Below are 24513 nucleotides of genomic sequence, written 5' to 3'. Positions count from 1 at the left end.
CTCTAGATGTTCTGGAGCCCTCGGGTCTGTGGCCTCCTGTTTATGGAGGCAGAGGCCCCCCTCCTCACCTGCAGCATCACCCAGTTTACTCCCGCCCCTCCTTTCTACGGCAACAGGAGCTGTACGCCCTGCAGCAGCAGCGAGCCATGGAGCATATCCAACGCCAATCTTTAGGACAAGTAAGACCAGTATAAACCAGAAACCTATGACAATGAGTTATTATTGTGAAACTGTGGACAAATGAGAATTGGGAAATACGCTGAAGTTGCGCAATGGCACTTCTTCCTCGTTTCAGCTGTTATGACTACAATACGCGACCACTACTGAATTGTTTGAAGATCTCTCAGTGCAGATATCCTGACTTCTTAACACTGAAAGAAAAACATATGCAAAAATCACACTCAGCAATATTTATTTAAGCCAATGACTTCCTCTTTTGTTGGAGAATGGTTTTACTGATAAAGACACATTGATGTGTTGCTTTTACGCTTTCACATTTGCCAGATCATTTGGCAATCAAGCGATGTGGTCATTTCTACAGTTCTTCTCCCCCCCCCTGCTTTTCTGTCATGTTTTTTTTTTTTTTTTTTTTCAGAATTAATGTTTGTGTTTAGATGCAATTTGGCTTGTCTTATACAACTGCATTTCCTGCTGTCATACAGTCGTAACTGGCCATGAAGATCAAAGTGTTAAATTAGCATCGTGTAACACATTTAAAATGTATTCATCCAATCATTGTAAGGATTACTTCTCAATCGCTTGTTCTCCGTTTCTCCTCTCATAGAGAAAACATGATGATAGCACCATCACCCTGGAAGATTCAACTCATCAATCTCCACCATCCAGGACTCCCTCTTCTTCTTCTTCATCCACGTCCACTGCCTCCTCCCATGCAGCCAAACCCTTCTCTCACACCCCACCTCCACCCAAGACATCCACACCATCTCCGGGAATGTGCCCCACTAGCCGTCAGTCACCCTGCTACCACTCCCCATCCACGCTTCCGCACCCGCCAAATCCTCTGACTCCTGCACCGAGCCCTGCTGCAGCAGCTCCCCGGTCCCCAGCCCTCAGCCCTGCTCCTTCACACCTCTCTAAAGGACTGGAGAGGGGCAGTGACAGAGGAGAGGGACAGCCACCTCAGGACTACCCACAATCCCTCGAGCCAGGTTTGTGTGTGCAGAAGCTCCCGTAGGCTCGTTAATGAATCCACTGTCTGAACTGAAAAATCTGTGCCAGCAGGCTGGACCATCAGATAGCATAAAGATGGCGAAACAGGACACAGAGACAGACAGAGCATAAGAGAAAAAGAAAGAGGGAGAGTGATGGAGGCCGCTGCTGCTGAAATGCAGCACTGGGCTTTGAAGTGTGGTATTCTTTTGATTTTGCAGAAATTGTTTGAAGCATGGCTGGTCCCTTACTCAGTGTGTCCTTGAGTGTATGTGTGCACTTTTTTTTTTCTGTGCGAGCCAAAGAGGGACAGCGGGCAGGCAAGCCATTAAGGTCAGAAAAAAGCATATGGGCACTCTGTCCATGTATGTATGTGTGTGACCTGCCAGTGTGCATATGTGTGTCAGTGAAGGTCAGTGAAATCTTCAGATAGAGCCTCCTTATCCTTCAGGGGTCCTTGAGAAGAACACGCGGAAGGATACGCATTCATCTGGCTGCGTTGTCAGGGGGGCGGAGGGATATCATCAATAATAAGAGAGCAGGGGTGACAGGGCTGGCGCTGCAATCACAGGAAAACGGCAGGGTGTCATCAATATCCCACCTAGATCTATATACTTACACTTCTACACCCACACACACACATGCTGTATAATACACACCACTGTGGGCACATTGTGTTTTCAGCACCTTGCTGTTAATGTATTATGCCAACTGTAATCACTGGCTTCATCCTATCTACCTGAACGGAATTGCAATGAATTTAAAGAACAAGAAACTACAAATATTTCTATTTGTTGCAGATAAATACATTTTGTTTTCCCCTATTTCAGGCTGATTTACAGGCTTTAATGACAAAGAAACTATTTGACCAGTGCGCTCTCTCCCTTTCTCCCCCAGACTTGCCACCTGTTTATACTTACCCTCCAATCACCATGGGTTACAAGGCCGGGCCCTCGCCTCCAGAGGCTCGACTGGCTGAGCAACCTATGTTGGAGGATGAGCCGGCAGAGCCTGACACTAAGTCCCTCCCACACCAGTGCCACATCAAGCCTCTCACTGTTGAAGTTGAAGAGCTGGGGAAGGAAGACAATGAGAGGGTCTGTGAAGTGGTGGAATCCCAGTGTGCACTTACAGAGGAGGCGAAGCAGGAAACAAAAGGCTGCTCGGTCTCTCAGCCTCAAAGTGAGATTTCTGGATTGCCGCCATGCCCTTTCCCAGCTCCAGTCCCAGATCCAGCCTGCCCAGCCACAGCCACAGGCAAAACCCTAAAAGTAGAGCTCTCCCTGGGTTGCCCGGGCCAGCAGGCTGGCCTGGAGGAGCCCCAGCTACCCAAAGAGCAGGAGAATGATAGGGAGGATGGAAAAGAGGACATCGAGGGGGATGAGGGGGAGAAAATTCATCCCAAACCAACAGAATGTACAGTCTCTGTGCCTGAAGAGCCTGGAAAAGTCCAGGCAGAGGAGGATGGGCACAAAGAAGGAGAGAATGTAGAGGTAGTGGAGGATGAGGAGGATGATGAGGGGGATGGGAGAAGACCAAGTGAGGGCTTGGTGAAATTAACGTGTAGCTCTCCCGCTCCTACCACATCCGCCGACCCGATCGTCCCTCCAACGGCAAGTACAGCAGCTCAGCTCCAAGGGGCCTACATGTGGAGCCTGGAGCTCCTAATCGCTGCAGCTCTGTGTGCCACCAGAGATGCCTTGTACCCACCTGTACCTGTTGACCAGGCCCCATGCCCTTCACCCAACCACGGCATGGAGATGCTGGGGGAACTGGCTGAGCTTGAGATCCAGCAGAGGAGCAGGGCGAGCAAAGCAGGTGAGAAGAAATTCATTTGAGAACGCATCGTCTGTCTGTGTGGTCTAATCTGCTTACACATCTACAGACATTGGTCCAATTCGAAACCTATGAAATGAAACCAAAATAGTTCTAAACAGCCCCAATAATTAGGTCTGCCTTTCTTACATTATCTTCTTATAGTAAAAAAAAGACCTAAAAAAAGACTAAAATGCCCTTGAAATTGAGATCAAGGAAAAAGAAAAGAAAAAAACTGTCACCATGCTTTTCTTCTTGCTATACAATCACACACACTTACAGTGAACACATGAGAGAGCTTTGGGAGATGTGTGCAATCCAGATGTGTCTCATGTCACACACACCAACACACATGCACAGACACAAAAAATTTCCCACTAACTATCCTGCTTCCTTCCTCAGCTCTGTTTCTCCGCTCCTGCCTATAGACCAAATTTTTTCCCTCTGGGAAGGATGCTTATGTGTATATGCCAGTGTGTGTGCATGCACGTGAAAGTATGTGTGCATTTTGAGGGGACCCAGAGATGGACAAGCTAAGCTTTAGAAACAAGCCAGGACGCACGCACACACACACACACACACACACACACACACACACACACACACATACTCTGCCCAGTGTGTCCCCCAGGCTCTGGCGTCTTGCTTTGCTAATTAGACCCTTTCCTTTAAAACACTTCTCCTGTAAGCGCTCCTATTTTCCTCTCGTCCCTCTGAGAGAAAGTGTTTTTATTTATGCCAGCATCTGTGTGTGTGTGCGATTTGTACGTGGCGTGCACGCGGCTGTGTGTGTGTGTGTGTGTAAGCTGTTAAGTAATCCCAGATGAATCCCTGCTCTCCTCCATCAGAGTCTACGTGTCTCTCCACCAGGCTGCTTGCTCCCTGCCTGCGCCTCCTCCCGCCTCTCCTCCCTCTTTGTTACCCCCCCAACACACGTCTCCTTTTTCTTTTTTCTTTCTTTCTTTTTCTTTTTTTTTTTATTAAACCAATGTAATCTTGTGTGTAAATCCTGCCTCTGCAAGCCTTGTTGACGGAATTAATAAGTGTAAAAATCATAAGTCGCTCAGCTGCTGTCTGTGCATGTGTGTGTGTCAGAGATACAGCGCGACTGTGCATTTGTTTACATGTGCATGCACGTGGTTAGCATGTGTAATAGGTGTGAAATCAATAAGCCCTGTTGTGGCGTGGAAAACGTTCTTCAAGTTGCAACACATTTATTTAACCCCCCCCCTCCCGCTCTGACCTCATCGCCGAGAATGTTATTAATACCGCTGATGGCGTTTTTGTCATTGTGAATGCGTTGGGGGAGATGAAACCGATCCCAGACAGATGCGTTTATGGCGTTCCTTGATGCAGAAGGATATCTCAGCTGTTCACTGGAGATCACAATTACAGATTAAGGAATCAAGAGATGTGCCCCCACCCCTTCTCTTCTTCATGAATTATCGCCATTACTTCTATTTACACGTAGACAGAGGAGGTATTTGTGTAATTTATTCCTTCGCATTTCCTTTATTTTGAAATTTCACACCAATAAATTCCTTAATGGTCTCTAATGATGACTAGGTCCACAGCAGCTGTAATGGTTTTTAATTTTCCTCTACTGTTTTTGTTTTTCCCCTTGAAATCCCCTGTGCCGCCTCTTATTACACCCTTCACCCCCGTTAGAGACACGGTATGGTATTATTACTGTGCAACGATGAGTGTGTGTGTGCGTGCATATGTGTGTCTGTGCGCTGTAGGCGGAAGGTATCTATCGATTGTGGCCATCCTCCAGGATACTAAACTAGGTGTGGTGATGTCAGTAGTGATGTCATCCTGTCAGGGTAATCGGAGCATGCCATTGGCTCAGAGGTCTGACAGATGAGATGGCATTGACCTCTGCGAGCCGGGACAGGACAAAGCCGCATCTCTCAGCTCCTTCCCGCTTGCTCTGTCGCTCTCCGAGGAGTTACCTGTCAATCTCACATCCGTTTGTTCACGCACGCTCTCGTTTCTCTCTTCACAGACAAAGACTGCCCTCCTTTCTTTCGTCGCTATTTGCCGTGTTTTTCTGTCTCCATCTTCCACTCCCTCACACACATACACACACTCACACAGGTCTTAATGATGTCAGGTGTCAGTGAATGGGCCTTGCGGCTCCAGTACACAGTGGGAGTGAATGAGGAAGACCTCTCCTCACCTGCCTCTCTTCTCCTTTCCTCGTCTCCTTCTTTTCTCTCCTCGTCTTCTTCTCTAAGGGGAAATTGGATTCTGTCCATGTCCATAATGAGGAGATGTAGGAGAATAAATAGATAGCTCAATAAACACTTTGCCTCTTATTGCTTCTCCTCCCCTTTACTCCCCATCCCTCCCTCCCTTTTTCTCACCGCATCCCACAGTCCTTCTTCTCCTCCTTCTCTTACCATCTCTCCAATTCTCCCTCACATAGCCTCACGCAGTTTGCCCATGTCTGCATAGCTCAGCGAAAATGCTGTAGGGTGCCTGTGTGTATTCTAAATGAGTGTTTTTTTATTTGCGTGTGTGTGTGTGTGTGGACCGTCTCATGAATATTCCGTTTCATCTGCCGCTGCCGTGACAATGACAGAGTTAATGACAGTGACAGATGTAGAGATCGTTCCCTACAACCCCCCCCTCCCATGCGTGTGTGTCTGTGTGTACGATTAGGCATGAACACCAGTATACATCAAATAAACTACACAGCTAATATCATAAATATCACCACTTTTCAAGACGCCGTTTCATCGCCCGAGAAATAAATCCTTTCAGCACACGGCGTGTTTTATAACCAGGTGTCAGCCGCTGCGTGATGTACCAATCTAAATCGAAACAATCCGTCTCCGCGCAGGTGAGGAGGACATGCCGACCTTTGACCTCCACAGTCTGGCGACTCTGGTGGCCGCCCGTGCCCTGGAAGTCGGAGGGGGACGGGTAGATGTGGATGCGGATGGTGCCGTGGACCAGCAGTGTCCAATCAGGAAGAGGGTGAACCTGCGCAGGAAGTGCAGCTGGACGCCTCGGCACGAGCCGGTGAGGCACGGGTGTATTTTGTGTTTGTGCATGAGGACGTAAATCAGTGAGGATTCAAAATGTGGCTCAATGGAGTGCTGAACAGTTTGAACAGAAATGAATTGTTTTATACTTGTTGTAAATAAAACCAAAACAATTTTAAAAAAAAATCTAATTTCTGAACTGAACAGCTAAGAAATCATAAAGGAAAAAGCCTGTTGGTTATTATCAGGGATACAAATGAGAAATAGACTAATTTCTAAGAGTTTAAATAATAAGATTAAAGCAAACATGCCAGTAAATTCAACATAAAACATGTAAAATGAACATTTTTACTACATCATGACTTAATGTGTTTTATTTGGCTCTTTTTTCCCCCAGTTTTCCACCATGTAGGTACCCAGTATTTCTTAAATTATTTACAGCATAATTTATTTACACTCTCCTAAAAGAAATTCCCCTTTATTCTCTTATTTCCCCATATCTACTTTTAAGCACTGGTGGGAATCGATGAGTGTTTTGCATGCACTGATCCATACAATAAAATGACACATAAATTCCATAAATTCAGTGGAAAATCACACTATAAAATGAATGCATTGTGTAGTGTAGCAAACGAACACTAAAACACGGGTGCAATAAATATAATCTATCATAAGAAACAAAAAGCAGTGTGGATTAAAACCAATACACTGTGTGTTCACTGAATAACTGAGCAAAACGTGTTAGTGATCAAATAAAATGGATGGATAAAATTTAGAAAAAAACTCTTTTAGTTTGATCTGTGTTGAAATTCAAAATAAAACATTTTCATATTTTTTGGTAATGTTCAAGTAAAGATGACACAAGTGCTTCCTGTGTGGTGGAGCTTTACATTTCTTATTAAATTCAAAAAACTTCAAAACAAGATCCGGCTTCACCAATGCTATCAGGCGTTTGATTTTAAGACTTCAATAAGCGCACATTTATCCTACAGATTATTAGATAACTACTTGGCGAAACCTTTTTAACGTTTACAGATTGATTTTACTTATGTTAATATTTGTTATCTGCGACAGAAAGTGCCTAGGGAACTACATCAGCCTATTAGAAATCTGCCAGTAAGAGCAGAAGTTGTTGATTTGCTAAAATTAACTGCTTCACACAAACGTGTGAGCGTTTGGTTACAGGAAAGTCCTCAGCAAGCTGGCCAAACACAAGCTGGCTACATATCCAATGACTGCTGTGCTGAAGTTGGTGTTCAGCATTTAAATTCCTCTGCTCTGTGTGTGTGTGTCCGTGTTTGTGTGTGTGTCAGGTGTGCCCAGTGAAGGGCTCCATGGAGACCATGGGAGGGGAGGAGCTGGCCATGCGTGTCCAGCTGGCTGAGCTACAGCGCCGCTACAAAGAAAAACAGAGAGAACTGGCCAAACTACAGAGGAAACACGACCACCAGTGAGCAGAGACAACACACACACACACACACACACACACACACACACACACACACACACACACACACACACACACACACACACACACACACACACACACACACACACACTTATTTTGTCTAGTCTGAATTCTGCATTCCAATATTCACTCTTCTGCTTTCATGCTGCATCTGCGTGCTCATATTTAATGCAGTTTGACCTGTAGCCGATACAAGCTTCTTCCTGATTTCTCCCGCTGTCCGGATTGCATCTTTAATCTCCCTCTCCGTACCACTCCACCTCCTCTTCCTCCTCCTTCCTCTTTCTGCAGGAAAGAGGAGACATCTCGAAGCCCTGCTCGCCGGGGGCCCGGCCGCCCCCGTAAGCGCAAGTCCACCCCCGGCCCAGCTGCTGCAGAGAGCTCCAAAAGACTCAGGTCAGTCCTCTGATATTGCGTTGGTATAATCAGTGTGATTGGCAAGCCCAGCTCATTCATCCTGATTTCTGTTTGTGTTTTTAGTGAAAGGCATGGTTGATTTTCAAGAAGTTCTTCTTCAGCTGAATTGATTCAAATGCTCTCTAGCTGATGATTTGCTTGATTGGGCACTGGAAGGAGATGCTCACACACACACACACACACACACACACACACACACACACTGATGCACACACAGACACACACATACACAGTGGGGGTTATGTGATGGGAGCTGTAAGCTGGGTGTGATTTTTAATGAGAGAAGGTAATGGAGATGAGGGCTTCATTAATCACCATTAATCACTTTTAATCATATTTATCACTTGTATTGATTATGTCCTGATTCCATGCGAACCTCCAGCATATATTAATACAGCTGGACAAAGTTCTGATGTACAGTTATTACAGTGATAAATGACTCCACGCCACCCCCACCAGCTGCAACACGCAACCACACATTATTTAACACCTCACACATGCAAACCTCCACACTGACTCACATTCACGGACACACGCACGTGTGCTAGTGCGTGCAAGCAGCCGGGATTCAGCAGTGATAAATGTGTTTTCTCACGATGCCCCACCTCTGTTAGCATGTGCACCCCTCGCCTTGATAAAATGATTAGAGAAACTCGAGGTTTGTCACGGTTACCATGATTAGAAAGCGCTAATGAAAATGACAATGAAAGCCTTTAGTCATACATGCCAGTGCACTACACACACACACACGCAGAGAACTTGTTTAATTAGTAGAGCTGGGTTCTCCGTGCCTGAGCAGCATTTCTGTTGTTATTAACAAGCAATGTATCATTTGTTTATGCTTTCATCTTCTAATGAGAGTTGGGGTGTGGGTGAAATAAAACTGAAAGAAAGCGAGATGAAGAGGAATGGTAGCTCTTCTAAAGTGTGCTGACTTGTTCTCTTGATATCTGGAATATGAAGCATATATGGTGAAAGGTGTGCGGATAGCCAGCTTGGATTTTATAGGTGAACCTAGCTTATCGTCTCACCTCTTGTCAGTTGCTCTTGAAGTGATTGGGCTACATAAAAAATTGTTAAAAGCACTTAAAGATGGTTTAAAGAACCTAGCAACCACCTTGCTGTTTTGTGCCGTGTACTCCCGAACACTAATTTGACTGAATCTCGGGTTAAACGTCAGTCATTCAGGGGAATGAAACAGACAAAGGTGATCTGGATAGTTAGAATCTTCCTCTCCTCTGCTCTGCTCTCCTGGGAGCAGAGATGCTGAGAGCCAAACCTTCCCTCTCTGGGAATATAGGATTCACCTGCCTCAGACACCAGCTGCTAACTGTTGTGTGCCTATGTGTGTGTATATGAATGTTAATGTGTGTGTGTGTGGGGACTGCCTGTGGTGGTGCGAGAGAGCATGCGGGCAATGAAGGAAGGACAGAAAGAGGGAGAGAGAGGGAGGAAGGGAGGAGTAGTGTTCAATAGAGGTTAGTGTTTATCGATTGAGCCCTGAAGCTCCGGTCAACGGACAGACTCCCCCGAGACTGCTTCATTTCTCTCTCTCTGTCTCTTTCCCTCCCCCCTCAACCATTCTCCTCCACCCACTGTCTCTCTCTATCTCTCCCTCTTCTTGGTTCTCTTCACGACAGATAATTTCTTACCCTTTTTTAGTCTCGCGATCCGAATATTCCCGTGTTTGCCGTCAGACCGCGCCGAGGCTGTCTCTTACCTCATCAAAGTTACGAGACAGACAAGATGAGTGGGAAGAGAGCGAGACAATGACTGAGCTTCAACACAGATAGAAGGGACGCTAAGAAGAAAAAAGCAAAAAAAAAAAAGGGAAATGCAGAGATGCAGAGAATAAAGACGTGTGATTAAGCTGATTCTTTGTTTTCACATAGGATAAATTCTCATTCAGCTGCGTCCCTGCTGTGTTTTTATGTTTTTTTTCAGGGCTGGACTGAATGTACTGGAGGAAAAAGCCAGGAATTCAATGTCCAATCACAACTTCAAAAGCCTCAGCACTGCACAGGTCAGCCGCTCGCTGCTTCTCACGGTTCATCCGCACACACAAACACACACGCTGAGAACTATTTCCTCCTGCTCCTGTTTTTTTTTTCTTTTTCTAGATATTTCAATTAGCAGAAAGGAATGAGTCAATAATTAGTTGTTCCCTGACTGCAGATGAAAGCTCGTTGTAAGCACAGAGGTCGACCCAGCGCCCTGAGCTCCAGGCTGGCCAGGCGGGTGACCCAGCTGAAGCAGAAGGCTGCAGCCCAGCGTGGTTCACAGTCAGCAGATATGCTGCACAGCAGCGAGAAAGACGCATCCAAGAGTCACTGCAGACAAGGCGGAAAAGGTGGGGGAGAGAGAGGGTGCATAAAAACACTTGTTCACTAGGCAGCACCTCGAAACTCAGCTCACCCCTTTTCTGCTTATCTCTTAGACCTGCAGCAATCCCACAGCGCCGCTCAAACCGGGAAGAGGAAGAGAGGTCGAAAGCCCAAAGTTCCCTTGGACATCAACCCTAACAGACCTCACCACAAGGACAGCCGAGTTACTGAGAAGCATGAAATAGATGATGAGAAGAGTGACAGCGAGAGCTCAGAGCATGGTGAGGTTTTTTTCTTGATATACAGTCTGGTTGTGTCGCCTTGCCAATTAACCAAAAAAGGATCACGCAGCTGATGCTTTGGCCGTAAAATTTTACAGCCTTTTTTGGTCAATGGAATGCACACATTTTGCTGATAAGAGCTTTATGACAAAACTACAGTTTCAGAAGTTTGGAAAAGCTCACTGACAGTTTCACATGTGAGTCAAGCGGCGCTTATTTGGTGTGTGGGTCAAAGGACACCAACCAGATCTTGTGAGATTTTGCTGTGAGATTGTGTGTGTGTGTGTGTGTGTGTGTGTGTGTGTGTGTGTGTGTGTGTGTGTGTGTGTGTGTGTGGAGCATCTGAGAGTGAGATGTCTGCCGTCATCAGGGGTGTCCTCTCACTTCCCAGCTCGTCTGTCACACTGTTAAAACAGTTAACGACTTGCCACGGGCATGCGACACGGCCCTCCGCCCTCATCGGCATATGGTAATGTGAGCCTGCCCTGGCCTCCCCGTTCAGAATGTCACACCCAGCTCCTCCCATCTCTCCTTAACCTCTCCAACCTTGTGAAAATGGCCACACTGAAGTGCCTCGACTTGAGGATACACAATGACACCCGTCCTGACTTTTAACGGCTTGCCAGAGAGATGGGTGCGCCATGAAACCAACATAACATGGAGGAAAACACTAGAATTTCACTGACCCCGTGGCCTTATTGGCATGAAGAATTTGTGGTTCAGTTAAGTGTGTGTGTGTCTGTGTGTGTGTCTATCTGTGTGTGTGTCTATCTGTGCGTGTGTGTGTGTTTGCCAGTGTTTGTATGTGTGTCAGGGAAAGCGTTGAAGAGAATGCCATGTAAGTGACAAGTGTGTCAGATGTGTCAACACCCGACGCGACCCCTGCAGCCAGCGAGACACAGCTGCCATTAACAATCTGTGTATGTGTGTGTGTTGTGTGTGTGTGTGTCAACATTTGCTCCCTGTCACAGCAGTTAAGTAACAAGCAGGGCATTATTGTTTAGCCATTAAAGAAGGTTTGCTCATTGAGAGTTAATTTGTGACGAAATGCCCGACTTTTATAGACCCTCATAGAAATTTGACTTGCTTGGCATTTGAACATGCGCGCATTTAGCAGCAGGCCCAAAATGTTAAGGAATCTCGAAAGCTCGCTGTCGATGCATCTCATCGAGTGAGTCCTTGGCTGTTAACAGAGTTTACATATAAATGACTTGAAGCGCTCTGACTCTCATACTGATGTCGTGATTTCACAATTTCACAGAGGAAGATGCCAGCTATGACAGCGAAGACGGAGCCGGTGACATCAAGATTAGCTCATCCTCTAAAGAAGCTCCTGCAAACCCTGCTGGGGGCATATCTTTTTCATCACAGTCCTCCAAGCTGCAAACAAACCAGAAAGCCAGGAGTAGGAGACCAGGACCTCTTGGTGAGATGTTTATACATATCTTTAGATTTCCAGGAGACAGATTTCCTTTCTTCCGTTTTTCTGGTTGTGTTTATTTTCTGAATGGACACTTTTCCATAAGAAAAATTCCATGAATAGAGACTGGGTACACCAGGCATTTACATATCATGTTATCTGTTTGAACTGCACACTGTTGCGTTAATGAAAAGGCATGCACAAGGATTATAACATATTGTGTCAGTAACAGGAAAAACTGACAGAAACTTTCCTCTCCTAAGTCAACAGGTTTGAATGACAACGTTCACTTGAGTAGTTTTTGGCTGTTAACGGTCATGCAAATTGTGATGTTGCTCCCATATTCAGAGGAAAACATTATTTTCTCTTCAGATGTCCGGCGAAGCTGAAGAGTTGCAATCTATTTTGCATGTCGTCTCCTCCTCTTTTCCCTTCACACGCATGTTTCTAAAATGTATCTTTTTTCACAAAGAACCATAACCCGATCATATCAACTTGATATCAGTTTTAACACGCTATCTTTAATTTACATGATGCTTTCGTCTCCATCCTCAGGCATGGGGATCTTACCCACCACGGACCAAAGGAGAGCACCCCTCAGGCCAGGCCTCGCCAACACAGAGAGGAGTCGTGCAGATCACCTGCCGACCAACAGAGCATCTCCCCTCAGCTGGGGCGTATTGCCAGTGGGCTGCAGTTTTGGCGACAGCCATGAAAACCACAGAGCTCTGACTGAGGCGAAGAGGATCAGCAAGAAAGATGAGAGGAAGACCTCTGCAGGACAGAGCTTTCGTGGAAAGGTGGGACATTGGATAGCGACGTGTAAACTGACATTCAAACCTCGGATCCCCCCACTCAACTGCCACACCTGTGCATCTCTGTGGCAATGATCAGAGGAAAGAGAGGGCACTGATAAAAAGCATCACTTCTGAAATTTTTTTTTACAACTTACTTTGCATGACCGCTTCTGATAACGTTTGTTATTTGCTCCCTTGCACGGAATAGGAACTGTACTTTGAAAGAAATCATGCAATATTTGTAATTAATATGATGCTCTGAGGACAGTGCAAATAAATGCTCTCCCAAAGTTTATTTATTTAAGGGAGAGAGAGTTTATGTGCTCTACAACTATTTGTCTCCCCTGATCACTACACAAAGTAGTAGGATTCGAGAACGGAAAGGTGAGATACAATAGCCACATTTAGAAGCTTGGTGGAAAGGTTTTATAGTGAGCATTGAGCTGTTACAGAGTCCTAAACAAGGCAGAAATAAAACATGATTTTTGAGTAACAAAGCAGAAGGGGAACTGGTTACCGTGAGTAAAAGAGGGCAGGTGACTCAGAGGGTTACTCCCTTTGGCTACTGCATGCAAAGTAAAGCTGAGAAAGAGAGAAGAAGAATTAGGAAAAGCCCTCGCCGCAAGTTCACTCCTTGCTTGTTTAGGTGTGAGCCACACCCTGCCAGGAAGTCTTGAAAATCCCGTAGATTAACACTGACAGCGCCTACCAATAACTCCTGCTCCCATACGGGCAGATGCTTAACATCAGCTATAAATCAGTCACTGTGGCAAATGCATCGTTTGCTGTCGTTATAGGTGCATGTTTGCAGGCGCGCCGGCTGTGCTAACAGACCGCTGGCCTCATTTTATCTGTGCGAGCAGCGGTTGGCGAGACACTCGCATTTCGCTTTAATGTGAGATGCCCTCAGGTTGCTTTAGTCTTTGAGTCATTGCAAGGGAATGTCCAAAAACACATAACTCCAAACCAAACAGAGGAATATAAAGATAATCATTGGCCTTAATGCTTCACACACCCATGCGTGCTGGCACACAAACACACACATATCACCGGCGTTAAAAGGAAATAGTCACCCATGCCCTCTGGTGACGAAACTTCTATTAATAAAATATATGATCTCTTGATGTGGAAAACCTAACACACACGTCAAATATTATGAACGCTCTTCTTCGGAAAGCCTAAATACAAGCAGAAACCTGTTGGGCGAGCTTACTTACTTCGTCAGTCATCTGTCATCTTTGGATAAACTAGCTGAAACCGGTCTGGAGATGGGTAGTATCTGGTGTGCGTTTATGTTCGTACGCGATGGTGAGAACGTCCACCTCAGGTCAAGAGTCCTCCATCAATAAGGTGGATGTGCAATATGTGCCGCCTGTGCACAAACAATGGCAAGTGTAAAAACTAAAAATTTAAATAAAAATAAACCAAGAAAAACAAAACAAAACAAACAACATCCTTGAGGCTTTAATGATGTATCACATTACAAAAGACATTGACGCCTGGGGTTACTTTCCAATGATGCATTAACCACATCAGTTACATCAGACTGAAACGACTCTTTTAGTTGTCTGCAGGTCCTGTGTACTGATAATTAGTTTGTGTACTACCACATCCTGCTTTCTGACCACTGATGTAATGTCCGGTTTCTCTTTTAGGAAAAGGGTTATGCCGTGAGCAGACTTCTGCAAAGCTTCGCAGCTGATGATGGCTTTCGCTTGGATGAAGAGAGTAGCTTCTCTGAGGGAGAGGAGGATGAAGAAGAGGAGGCCAAAAAGCTGCTGGTTCATCTTCCTCCCAACATGCCTTCCAGAATACCTGGTAAGTATAAACGCTGACATATAACTTAGTATTACACAGAATCACAGGCTTGCTTTACCACACACAAATGCTCCGTGTCTGCTCCTGCGTCCATCTCCTCACGTTACACCGAAACTGACGAGCTCACTCAGTGCATGCTCAAATTTTGTATATTTCAGCTTTTTTCTTCTTCAATCCATCTTTCTACTCCCTCCATAGCTCTGCCAAACTGTGTGTTAAGTAAAGAGATGTTGGTAGATGGACTGAAGATCCTCATCTCCAAGGAGGACGAGCTGCTGTATGCCGCCTGTGTCCAAACTTTGGACCTGCCTGATATGTAAGACCCCATTTTCCTGTTAGTAGTGCATAAGGCATTTCCACTTTCTGTTTTTTTGTTTTTATCACAAATGTGCTTGTCAATGCAACAATGTGACATATCAATCCCTCAAATACAGGTATCTTTATTTGAGGGATTGATAAATTGTTTATTAATCATGAGATCTGGAGTGTTTTTCGAGAGGCGAAAACTGCGGAATTTATCACCAAGAAGGCATTTAGCAGCAAGAGTGTGATTTTCAAAACACTCGAAAACCGAGCATATTTAAATGCCTGGCAGCTGTGAGAATCCTGACAAACAAGTTGCTGAGATAATTGCAAAGCCTTAGGACAAAACCCCTTTTCTTGGTTCCCAGAAGACTGCTTTGAAATGTAACAATAAAAACTGTTAAAAATTGGAACTCATAAATTAAAATTACAGTTTTTTTTCAATGTTTTAATTTTTTTTTTTAGATTTAGTGTTGTAATTGAAGGGGAACGAGGTAATCGCCCCAGGATATACTCGCTGGAGCAACTGCTACAGGAAGCAGTAAGTGAGACCCCTTAGCCTGTATAACGTTTGCAGGTTTGTGATGACCTTCATCTGAAAAGTTTTGCAATTTTTTTCTCTCTTTACCAGGTGCTGGATGTGAGGCCACAGACCGAGGCCATCCTGACTGCAGGGACGCGAGTGTGTGCCTACTGGAGTGAGCGCTCCCGTTGCCTCTACCCTGGCTACGTCCACCGAGGTGAGTTACACATGCCAATCGCCTCACTCTGCACGCAATAACAAATCTTTCCAGCAACCCATGTTCTCCCTACTGTGTTGGGCAATTAGGAGGTCCAGGTGAGGAGGAGAAGGACGGCAGTGTGATGGTGGAGTTTGATGATGGTGACAGAGGAAGGATCTCCCTTGTGAACATCAGGCTTCTGCCCCCCGGATACCAAATTCGCTGTGAGTATGGCTTTGACTATAGGAGTTATTGAAAAAAGAAGCAGTGCACAAGTGTATTACATATATATATATATATATATATATATATATATATATATATATATATATATATATATATATATATATATATATATATATAAACATATAAACAAACAGAAGAAGACGGCCGTAGTGATCGATGTAGCGGTTCCGAATGACAGCAATATCAGGAAGAAGGAACACGAGAAGCTGGAGAAATACCAAGGGCTCAGAGAAGAGCTCGAGAGGATGTGGAGGGTGAAGGTAACGGTGGTCCCCGTGGTAATCGGAGCACTAGGTGCGGTGACTCCCAAGCTAGGCGAGTGGCTCCAGCAGATCCCGGGAACAACATCGGAGATCTCTGTCCAGAAGAGCGCAGTCCTGGGAACAGCTAAGATACTGCGCAGGACCCTCAAGCTCCCAGGCCTCTGGTAGAGGACCCGAGCTTGAAGGATAAACCGCCTGCAGGGGCGTGCTGGGTGTTTTTATATATATATATATATGTATATATGTATATGTATAAATCACTTATCAACCCTTTTCTGTCAGGTGCTGAACCCTCTCCAGCGCTTCTGATCTCTCCTGGACGACGAGGTCGACGAAGCTCCACCCAGGAGAAGAAAGACACAGAAAAACCACCCAATGAGTCAGAAGGAAGGCCTCAGGAAAAAAGACCAGGTAGGACAAAAGGAACGAAGGCTTAGTTGAATCTGTAGGGACTGAATATCTCTTAGGCTTTAACATATATACTGCCTGAGAAGTGCAGATCCACATGCATACATGCGAAGCAAAGCCTCTTACTGTTCCAACTATCAGCTAATAATCAGGAGCTCAGAGTGCAGGTTCAATACCCAAAGACTCATAAATTTACATTCCTAGTTAGCCACCTGTCATTTTGCCTAAGTGTAGACTATCTACATAAATCATGATTTCATCAAATGTCGTCGGTGTCCTTTGTGAAGTTAAGCAACAAACAAGTAACTGATCTCAAAGTAAGAGTGACAATAAAACTGGGAGGAGAGACAGGTTTACCAGGTTTGTTGTAGTTTGAGTAATGGATATGTTGAAACTTAGGCAGGTGAAGATGAAGGAGATAAAGATATTAAGTTTCACTAAAGCCCTTACTTCCACAATTAATCATAGTTTGTTCGTTAGACCTGACATTTTCTACTGATATTAACTTCCCTCTGGTGCTGGCTCCTTTTACAGTTGGTAGACCGAAGAAAATACATTCGGTGCCTAAGACTACCAGCACACCGACATCAGTGACTGACACCATAACAAAAGGCAGCTCTTCCATGCTGAACTGGTGCGTTCCCAGGAAGAGACCGCCAGTGGATTTCTTCCTTTTCAATGGGACGTCCCGTAAGACCCAGAAAAAGATCAGAGAGCGAGACTTGGGGTTATTTCATCGGCCTTCCTCCCACTCTTTGGCTCCACCAACCCCTATCAAAGGCATCTTTGGCTCTCCTTTTGAAGTTGACTCATTCAGTAGTATTGCTAATGGGTACTCTACCTTTGGAAGTGGTGGAAACTCTGGATCTGGGAGACCAGTTAACGCAGTAGCCTCCATGGGGCTCCGGGACTCCTCGTCTTCTTCTTGCTCCTCGTCTGTCACCATGGGTATGACAGCTGGGAGCCGGAAGCCAGCGAGTGAACGTGACAGGAAACACTTTCTTGTGAAGTTAGACCACGAAGGAGTGACCTCTCCTAAAACAAAGAATGGCAAAGCCTTGCTTCGACTAGGGGGGGCTGCAGTGAGAATAGGGAAGAGCCACGCCTCCACAGGGGCACCGCTGCGATACATCCAACCCTCCCTGCTGGTGAAAGATGGCAAGAAGGGAGGAGGGGAAAGAGACAGTGGCGGGGCCCGCTCTAAGGCTCCTGTAAAAGGCGTTCCACATCTGAGAAAGGATCTTCTATCGGCTGGTCTCGGAGTTCAAGGCGGAGATTACAGTTTGGACTACCCGAGTGACTGTCCAAGCTCTTACTCGGAGCTGGATGAGGATGATGAGGATGACGGTCAAGACCCTGACACACGAAGAAGAACTGTCTCGTCCCATCGGGGTGGTCGTTTTCTGTCTCGTCACGCCATCTGTTTCTCATCATCTTCCTCCTCCTCTTCCTCTTCCGGCTCCATCTCCTCTTCATCCCTCTGTTCCTCCGACAATGACTCCTCCTACTCCTCTGATGAAGAGTCCTCCTCCGTGCTGCTGCGCCGTGCACTGCTCCAACAGGACAAACAAAAGCACAGACAGAGCATGAACTCTGATCTCCTGAGCCCTGATCTTGCCACCTCCAACTCCTCTCCATCTTCTTCATCTCCAGCTCATGGCTATGTGACAAAAGCCAACATGGCCATGAGCTCAAAGATGAGAGCCGACAGAGTAGAAGACAGAAAGGACTACGTATCAAAAGGAAGTATGATGAGTAACAGCAGCAGCACAGCTAAGAACCAGTTAAAGAGGAAGGATGGTCCCAATACCCACCATCACAGTCAAAGCAGTGCTGGCCGCCAGCAGCTGAAACCTGCCTCTAAGGACCCGGCAACAGCTAAGAAGCAGAGGATGTCTTCACCCGAGCCCCTGCCCAACATGGCTCCTCTACTGCCTGGACGCCAGCTCTGGAAATGGTCCGGCAACCCCACACAGGTAAGAAGATTTGTGTAGTATTTGACTACTTTTTATCAGTGTTTAACAAGGCTTAAGAGATGGCTATTTGTGAGTAATCAGTGTTTATTGATTAGTCTATTGTGTTCCCAGACTGTTTTTTGGCACTGTTTCAGCTTTTTTGTCATTGTGAGAATTTCCGAGCAGCTTTGATTTCTAATTACGTTCTCTAAGTCATTTGTTTCATAATGCAAATATATTATTTTGCTTTTATTGCTTTTACAAAATCAGCTGATCTAAACCTGCTGGCTCAGTCCATATGTGTCTGTGAGTCCTGCTGGAAAATCGTATACGGTGCTATTTAACCTGCATAAGGCTCATACATTTGTTCTGCAAGTAGCTTGGCAACCGACCTCTAGCCGAGATCCTATATTTCACGATGTTCTTGGTGTTTCTGACTTCAGCTTTGTCTGTTGTCACTGATGCTTGCTCAGTTCTGCTGCTTTTCCAGCATTTTGACCTTCCATATAAGCAAATGAAAGGCCAGAGTCACACCACCAAAATAAACCTCATCAGTCAACCATATATTGACTAAAGGGGTCTTGCCAGACTTGTCGAGTATCAGTATCCTACTTGAGTCCTCCGATCTAAGTAGGTTACTGATTGTTGCTCCAGTTTCTGCCGTGTCATACCTTGATTACACACGGTAAATGCGATGATCAAATATGGTCTATCTCAGATTGCGTATTCTGCTTCAGACTTTGTACACATTAGCAATCTATCTTAGTTGGTGTGCTTAATCTGTGAAATTGTTATCCAGTTTATTAAGTTGCAGTCCCGAGATAACAGAACAAAACCTTTTGAACAACCGCTGCCATTCTCTTCTTTCATCCTATCACGCTGTTTGCTTAGTAAACACCACTACATCTGTCGTCTGAGACGTGCAGCTCGAAAAGAAACTGACCCTTCGGTCAGTAAATCAAAAGGTGCAGCACAAATATAGGTACATTACTCAACTTGTGCATAAGATTCAGTATTATTGCTTTATCAGAGAGGATTACTGGTGTTATTGTAAATGTTAGGTGCTGGAAATCATCCACTAAAAGTATGTTAGATGAATACATTATGGTGGCCCTGAGAAAAACACACACTAGTAAATAGAAAATGTAAAAAAAACAAAAAAAAAACAAAACAAAACACAAAAGCTTACAAAAACCTTAAAAATGTGGAGTTGACCGAGCATAGAATTAATTCAAGTTCAGCTCAATGGTTTGAATGGTGCATTTCATTTGCTTTTGTCTGTTTGCAGCTGGTGTGCATCTGCAAGCCACCTTGCAGCCCATCTGTATCCTAGCTTTTCCTTTCGTGTTGTATTTGACTTTATCATTGTTGTCACTGATGTCATTGATTCTTCTTTTTCTTACTGCCACTTTTCCCACATCCAGCTTCGGATGGTCCCAAAACAAAGCCACGTTGCCAAATATAGATTATTGAAGATAGAAATATCCATACCTTAAGATTATACTAAAAAAATGAAGCTGACTGGGCTGGGTTTTTTTCTCTTTTCTTTTTTTTTTCTTTTTTTCTTTTGTGTTGCACAGATTTTGTTGGATTGGTAAATTATACTGAACCTTGCCCTAGTCTGCTCTGGTGATGAAACAAACTGTAGAAACTGTCTAAATCAACTGAGTGCTGTTTTCTCTTTCCTTCACAGAGGAGAGGTCTGAAGGGTAAAGCCCGCAAGCTTTTCTACAAGGCCATTGTGCGGGGCAAAGAAACAGTGCGTGTCGGGGACTGCGCTGTGTTCTTGTCACCCGGCCGGCCCCAGCTGCCCTATGTGGGCAGAGTGGAGAGCCTCTGGGAGTCATGGAGCTCCAGTATGGTGGTCAGGGTCAAGTGGTTCTACCACCCAGAGGAGACTCGCCTGGGGAAGCGACACCGTGACGGCAAGGTAAAAAGTGGGAAGTGCATGCAGAATTTCTGGAAGGGAAATGGCCAAATTAACAAGACTGTGAAGTTTTCATGAGCATATATTACTTCTTTTTATTCCGTACCCCCAGATGATTGAACTTCCACTTAGATCATAAAGCTATTAATATTTGCAGATCTCTAAAAACTAAGCGTACGGTGACTCAAGATTAATCTAAGCTTTACATAGTCGTGCATTTTATATTTCTGGAAAAGAAATGGTTTATTTGGAATAAAGAAGAAAAAGCAAGATGTTTAGACTGAGCAGGAGCATATATTGTATGAGCAAAGACAAAACTACCATGAACACTTTCAAAACCTCAAATTTTCTCATTGAAAACCCCACAATCAAAAAGGTATTTGTAGGAGTGAAAACACTACAACAACAAAAACACACAACAAAAAGCATGAAAATCTGTTTAAATATGACATTATTCTATTCTTCCGATTGTCTCTCTTCCAGAATGCCTTGTATCAGTCGAGCCACGAGGATGAGAACGATGTGCAGACAATTTCCCATCGGTGTCAGGTGGTCAGTAAGGCTGAGTATGATCACCTGATGCGCGAACACAAGCCGGGTACCACGGCTAATGACCTCTTCTATCTGGCCGGAACTTATGAACCAACTACAGGCCAGCTGGTCAGTGCAGATGGCATGGCTATTGTGTCCTAGCACCACCAGCTAGGAAGAAATCAGAAAACTGACCTTGTCTCCGGAGTTTCCAGGATGGTTCTTCAGAAGACAACAGGGGGACAAAGACAAATCAGGACAAAGAACGGAGGGCTTTGGTTACTGATTTACACGAGAAAAGGCGCTAGCCCGCCAGATAAAGCCTGGCAACACTGGCACTTAAGAGGAGACTGGTTTGTTCCGAGGAAAAATCTGATCGACGTCAAATTTAACCACTTTATCAGAGCATCTTGTAATTGTGGCGAGATCGCTGCAAAACAAGTAGAAAAACCAAGGACATGAGCACTTTGGAGTGTAGTATTTCTGGAGGCATAACGGAGACTTGGCTTCCTGAAACAAAGAGAGCAGCAGAGAGCGTCTGCTAAGGAGAGACATGCTGTAAACCACACTGGTTTGGATGGTTTTAATGGTCTTATACTGGTAGTGTAACTACAACGCGGAGATTGAAAGATATCCAACAGGACCAATAAACACTGTAGTTTGGACTGTGTGTTTAAATGTGCGTATTTGTGTTTGCAGAGTGGCTGCGATGACCCTGTTTGACATATAATTAGCTCTAAGTAAATAGTGCTTTAGCGTGTGTTTATACTGTACGTGTGTGCGCGTGTGCGTGCGTATGTGTGTGTGTGTGTGGTCATGGACGGGTGTGCTCATACAGCAAAGATGTCGACGTCATGGCACACGGGTGGGCATGCCTCTGAATATTAATCAGCCCAGTACTATTAAACGTGCAGTTTTCAGTCTTTGCGACTGAAACACAACATTAAATTTTTTTGCTCTTTTCAAGCCATACACATCAATACCTCTCTCTCTCGCATGCCCCTGCTCGGGTGCGGAGACACATGTACAGGTAGTTGGATTGTTTATTTGAACTGTGCGTGCATGTTGGGTGTGCGTTCATATGTGTGCGTGAGAGCGCGCCTGCGCTTTGTACAGCATTATGGGAAGGATTACATGATGTAAATAGTATATATTTGTTCTTATTTCTTGTTTTTCTTTTTGCAGAGAAGATTATTTTATTTAGATTTTTTTAGGGTGTGTGGGTGAGTCTGGGGTGGGCGGGGGGTGGGGAGGGATGTCAGCCTCTAGCAGAGGTTTCTTCGCTCTCAATGCACTGAACAGTATCAGATGTTTGGATTGGACATCAGACTGTATGACTGATGTGATGACTTTGTGGTTGTAGCCTCTGCTTTAGGCAAAGGGTAAATATGTAGAAAGGGTATTTGGGAAATTTTTTTTATAATGTAATCAGACAAAAAAGCTCTTTCTACTTGTGTCCAGTTCTTTCTTTCTTTTTTCTCTTTATATTTTACTCCGTTAGGTTAAGAATGTGCATTTCCTTGTTTTGTTTTGTTTTTCATTTGTATTTAATTTTTTTTTTTTACAAATACTGGAAAAAGCAAGCTGACTTTCTGCTGTTCTGCGATCCTGAAAGAATCTTCTGTATCTATTCTAGCCTGTATTATAAAATGTAGATATTTATCCGGCAGCAAAAAGAAACATACCAAAGCACCTGTGAGTTTACGCTTCACCACATTAGAAGAAGGAGGAAAAAAGGAAGAAAGAAACAATTTTATGAAAGACGCTCAATCAAATCTGAATCTGGGACCTCTGCAATCACCGAGGTATTCGACAGAGTTCCCTCTTGTTGTCCGCTCGCGTACATCCGGCGTTGCTATGACGGCCCCTGTTGCAGCAACATTGTCTGCACACCGCCCGGCTGATGCACTTGAGGTCTCAATGGCAACCAGAAATGGCGTCACGTGACTGTGAAGGACAATCAGAGCCAATCAATCGGACAATGCCGAGGGACAAAAAAAACAAAAAAAACAAGGATCCAATCATGACTTATGCTTCTTGTCACTTTTATTCCTGCTTTGCCAAAAAATGTCTATATGTGTGTGTGTGTGGGTGTGTGTGGGCGTGTGTGTGTTGTCTTTTGTCTTTTTATGTTTGTTTGTTTTCGTCATTTACCATTCTGTTCTTGTTTATGCAAGCCTGTGCTGGCTGTCTGTGTGTCGGATGTAAAGGGGGAAGAACATGAATGCAACCCCCCCCCCCCTCCTTTTTTTTTTTAACTGACTTTTAACAACATTGTTCCTGTTACACTGCAAAGCAAAAGCTTTAAATGGAAACTAATGTGAAACTCAGTTTGGAAATATTACTTTTATGGGTCTTTAATTTTAAAAAAAATGAAAAAAGAGAGATTTAAAGCTTTTCTTTAAGAAACACTGGATTCAGTTCTAAACATCACATTTTGACAGAAGCAACTTTTGTTTTTGTTCTTTCTTTTTATAGACCCACTGGAACCTGTTTTGTATGGTTGAGATTGCCTACTAAAATATATTATGTGATTTCAGTCATGCTATGGAAATATAACTTAAATATTTCCTCATGTACAAAAAGAAAAAAAAATATTTATCTTAATTTTATTGCCTTTTTTGTGTTTCATTAAAAAAAAAGAAGAATTCTTACAAAATAAAAGCATGTCAGTTGTTTCTTTCCCCACTCCACGCCCTCCCTCCACCTTACTGTTGGCTGTGAGCTCGTTGAATACCTCCCAGTGATCATCAATGCCGATCATTTGTCTGCTGTAAGAAAATGGACCGCAGAAGAAAGCAAGAATGAGGAGGCGAGTAGGTGGGGGAACACGAGAGGAGGAAGCAATTTGAAACTATAGCTGTAGCCGATAGAGGAGGAAGAATGGGGAGAGAAAGGGCAACTGTATCTTAGGGTGTTTCATGAGAGACGACGGGATAAAGTCTCTGCAGGCTCTACAGGTGGGTCAGGTATTCAGAATAATAAAAAAACAGAACAGGATCATTAAGAGAACAAAGGGAGGATATCAGATTTCAGCTGGCAAAGATTTCAAATCTGCACTCTGCATTTTTGTGCTAGCACACAGCTCATGTGAGAGTCTATAAACCACTATAAATAAATTATGTCAGTGCATTCCTGCACTGCATGGGTTTTCTGCTAGTGTGTGTGTGTATTACCCAAGAACAGTTGAGATTATATCCCCCCTGCAGGCTGTGGACTGCCTGGGCCAAAGTTTGCAAATTTGCTGGTGCTTTATTCAAGACTTCCTGCAACATATTCACACCTTTTGTATCGCATTGAGCCTTTTGTTATGCCGCTCACGGCAAACTTCTACTTTACCTTTGACCTCAAATTACAATCCAGTTGCCTTGTGGCCCCTTGCATTGCCTTGAACATCGGTCATAAACTTTTTCTACTCTGAGCTGTGGTTTGTTTTTTTGTTTTTTTTAAATGGCAGCCCCTCCTTCACAGTTTTTTCCATTTTAAAACTCGGGCCAGCGTCTGTTTTGCTTGTCAATACATAACAACTTTACTCATGGTCCTTGGCCATACATACCCACATTCAAATAGGGGCCAGTGGTATGTGTGCATATTTGCGTTTCTTTTGTCTTTTGCATTTAGCTGTTTCGGCAGTTTGACTTGTTATTACAAAGAT

The 24513-nt window shown here is 44.5% G+C and overlaps 1 protein-coding gene across 3 annotated transcripts in view; it reads left to right on the top strand.

Moving 5' to 3' along the window:
* The window catches only part of bahcc1b (BAH domain and coiled-coil containing 1b), a 63124-nt gene extending 39608 nt beyond the window's left edge, over nucleotides 1-23516 (top strand). For all 3 annotated transcript variants that reach the window (XM_085465789.1, XM_085465790.1, XM_085465791.1), the window contains 20 exons: nucleotides 7-179; nucleotides 785-1169; nucleotides 2068-2988; nucleotides 5834-6015; nucleotides 7292-7428; nucleotides 7738-7842; nucleotides 9808-9886; nucleotides 10039-10213; nucleotides 10301-10468; nucleotides 11730-11894; nucleotides 12444-12688; nucleotides 14341-14503; nucleotides 14702-14819; nucleotides 15272-15347; nucleotides 15438-15546; nucleotides 15636-15752; nucleotides 16320-16448; nucleotides 16980-18421; nucleotides 20094-20330; nucleotides 20811-23516. In XM_085465789.1, the coding sequence (XP_085321915.1) occupies nucleotides 7-179; nucleotides 785-1169; nucleotides 2068-2988; nucleotides 5834-6015; nucleotides 7292-7428; nucleotides 7738-7842; nucleotides 9808-9886; nucleotides 10039-10213; nucleotides 10301-10468; nucleotides 11730-11894; nucleotides 12444-12688; nucleotides 14341-14503; nucleotides 14702-14819; nucleotides 15272-15347; nucleotides 15438-15546; nucleotides 15636-15752; nucleotides 16320-16448; nucleotides 16980-18421; nucleotides 20094-20330; nucleotides 20811-21020 (5336 nt within the window). In that variant the 3' untranslated portion in view covers nucleotides 21021-23516. The remainder of the gene's footprint in view (nucleotides 1-6; nucleotides 180-784; nucleotides 1170-2067; nucleotides 2989-5833; nucleotides 6016-7291; nucleotides 7429-7737; nucleotides 7843-9807; nucleotides 9887-10038; nucleotides 10214-10300; nucleotides 10469-11729; nucleotides 11895-12443; nucleotides 12689-14340; nucleotides 14504-14701; nucleotides 14820-15271; nucleotides 15348-15437; nucleotides 15547-15635; nucleotides 15753-16319; nucleotides 16449-16979; nucleotides 18422-20093; nucleotides 20331-20810) is intronic.
* Nucleotides 23517-24513: the final 997 nt, after the last annotated feature.

The sequence above is a fragment of the Copadichromis virginalis genome, linkage group LG8 (genome assembly GCF_057382275.1).
Source record: "Copadichromis virginalis isolate Kocher_CV1m ecotype Utaka linkage group LG8, C_Virginalis_male_GT1.1, whole genome shotgun sequence".
Taxonomy (NCBI): domain Eukaryota; kingdom Metazoa; phylum Chordata; class Actinopteri; order Cichliformes; family Cichlidae; genus Copadichromis; species Copadichromis virginalis.
Note: the sequence above shows the minus strand (reverse complement) of the source record. Positions and strands in the feature narration are given on the sequence as shown.